The sequence below is a fragment of the Chrysochloris asiatica genome, unplaced genomic scaffold, assembly GCF_000296735.1.
Source record: "Chrysochloris asiatica unplaced genomic scaffold, ChrAsi1.0 scaffold00008, whole genome shotgun sequence".
Taxonomy (NCBI): domain Eukaryota; kingdom Metazoa; phylum Chordata; class Mammalia; order Afrosoricida; family Chrysochloridae; genus Chrysochloris; species Chrysochloris asiatica.
This window is the reverse complement of record NW_006408526.1, coordinates 22,282,460-22,285,087: the sequence shown is the minus strand read 5'-3', so window position 1 is coordinate 22,285,087 and position 2,628 is coordinate 22,282,460. Positions and strand designations below refer to the sequence as shown.

The following is a 2,628-nucleotide window of genomic DNA, read 5'->3' as shown; positions in this document are numbered from 1 at the left end:
CCACAGCCAGGCCAACCACAGCTGATCTGACCACAGCCAGACCAACCACAGCCGATCTGCCCACAGCCAGGCCAACCACAGCTGATCTGAACACAGCCAGGCCAACCACAACCAGCCAGACCACAACCAGTCTGGCCACAACCAGCCAGACCACGATCAGTCTGACCACAACCAGGCACACCACAGCCCGACAAACCTCAGATAGGCAGACCACAGCCAGACACCTAACCACAAACACAAGTTTAGCCAACAAAATTTACAGCAACCCCATCACCAGTGCCATACACATCCTGCTTGTCTTCCTCATCAGTAGAATCATCTTCTAAAAGGAAGCTAGAAAAAATTTCTGCTCCTGCCTCCACGGCACTCTCCTATATTCAGTTCCAACTCAGTGCTTGAACATGTGTGTCAATGAAGGCTTTACAGTCTCAAATGTACTAGCTCTGCTGCCACTGCTTCTGACCCAAATGGAAACCTGGGGTCACTTGGCAGAGGGTAGCCAATCATCTAATGGACTTGGGTCACACAGACGCTCAACTGGATCTTTCATGGCACAAATTATGCTTTTGGTAACTATTTACTCCTGGCCTAAAGAGCCCTGGTGATGCAATGGTTAAGTACCCCACTGCTAGCCAATAGGTCAGCCGTTCAAGCCCATCCAGTGGCTCTGTGGGAGAAAAGGCCTGACTGTCTGCTCTTGGAAACCCTATGGGGCAGTTCTACTCTGTTCTATAGGCTCACTCTGAGTTGCAATTGACTTGATGGCACACAACTGACCTGGCTCTTACATAACCCCGAGTTCTACCTCTCAGTTTAGTACTAGGGTATTTTATTCCAGGCAATCTAAACTTTTGTTCACTCTCCAATGATTCCTCCCTGTCCCAAGTCTCCATATAAGGAATCTTTTCTAGCTTTTGAGATAAGCTTGGGTTTCTGACCAAACCCAGGCAGGTAATGCAGAGCTTCTGTGACTCAATAAGAAAAAGAGAAGGAACACAAGATCATGCTGCCTCTGGCAACTTCTCATTTTATCAACACCAGGAGTGCTTAGGAGGCCAAAACTCTGGGAATGTTCCTATCTCAGGAGCCAATGATAGAAAAAGATCATTATATGAAGGCATTTTTTTTTTTCCTGTATCACACAAAATAAATTATATTTTGAAAAGTAATATGTTGAATCCAAATATAAGTCTTGAAGGTGTGATTATGTTTCTTTTACTTAAAACACAGAGAATGTTACCTCTTATCTCATTTATGTCGACATTAAAAATTTAATAAAATGATGAGTGTGCGTATATTTGCAAGGCCAGGCCTAAAGGTAAAATTATAGCAAATTTAATTTTCCTCAAGTGCAAGCTGGTTAATTTTCCCCAAATAGTAATTTCCACTAGAAGAAATGAGGAAAATAGTAATAATATTTATGATGCTGCTGATAATAAGCAATAAATACGTATCTTAATAATTATATTAAATTTAAGGATTATGTCAACATTCTTTTCTGATTTTAAAAGTGTGTGTTTTTTAAGAGTTCCATTATACTCTTCCCTCTCTTCCTTAAGACACCCTGATGATAGTCCTCATCGCTCCCTTCTTTAGCTGTTTGTGACTAAAGAAAACCTCCGTAGGAAAATATTTGGTCTACGTATTCATATGTGCTTGACTTACTGAGTAACTGCCATAGAGAAAGCCTGGTTGTGATTCTTTTTGAATGTTCAAGAAAGATATTAGAATAAGCTACACTATTGCTTTTTCCTTTCAAAATTATCCATCTATGGTCCTCACCTTGAATGATAGCATTCTCCTAACATCTTCAGAGACACAGTCCTCACATTAACTCTACACCCTGAGGGAGATGAACACATGGCTCCCAAAAAGACTAAGGAGCCATGTGGAATGAAGAACAGTCCATAGTGCCCATTTCATCAATGTTTATCTAATACCTGGTGTGGCACTGTCAGATAAACACTGGACAGCTGACCACAAGGAAACCCCAAACAGAGTCACCATGAGTAGGAACCAACTCGACGGTACTTAACAACAACAAAAACAAATGAATCTTATACCTTATAACTGTTGATGTTAAAGTACAATTTTTTTAATTCTGTTTTTTCTACTGATGGCCTTCAAGTCACAATTTTCTGCTATTATTATTCTTGCTTTCCTCAGAAAAAGTATAAAAGGAATTTTACTACAGTGTTTTTCATATAAACAATGCTTATCTGATCTGGACAGTGGGTATCTCTTACTGCTTCAGATTCATTTGGTCAATCACAAGTATTTATTGGGCATATACTACATGCCTGTCACTGTTCTGGGCTCTTGAGTAAAACAAATATTCCTATCCCAATAGTTCTTTCCCCATCACCCAATTCCTTAACATGTAAGTTATCAATTCTTAAACTTTTCCTATATATGTATTGTGGTAGGTACTTTCACACACATTGTTGTTGTTGTTGTTAAGTACCGTCGAGTAAGTTCCAACTAATAGCAACCCTGTATTTCCAGGAGTCCTGGTGTGGGCTTGTAGGATAAGCACCCAATCTCAAGGTCGGTTTGAACCACAAGGTCAACAGTTCAAACTCACCAGCAGCATCTCGGAAACCCTATACAAGGTCTCTATGAGTTGGA

At 40.5% G+C, this 2,628-nt stretch overlaps 1 protein-coding gene across 1 annotated transcript in view; it reads left to right on the top strand.

Moving 5' to 3' along the window:
- PLET1 (placenta expressed transcript 1) overlaps nucleotides 1–326 on the top strand; it is a 13,502-nt gene extending 13,176 nt beyond the window's left edge. Inside the window, exon 5 of the mRNA XM_006833971.1 lies at nucleotides 7–326. Coding sequence (XP_006834034.1) covers nucleotides 7–326 — 320 coding nt within the window. The remainder of the gene's footprint in view (nucleotides 1–6) is intronic.
- The last annotated feature ends 2,302 nt before the right edge of the window (nucleotides 327–2,628 follow it).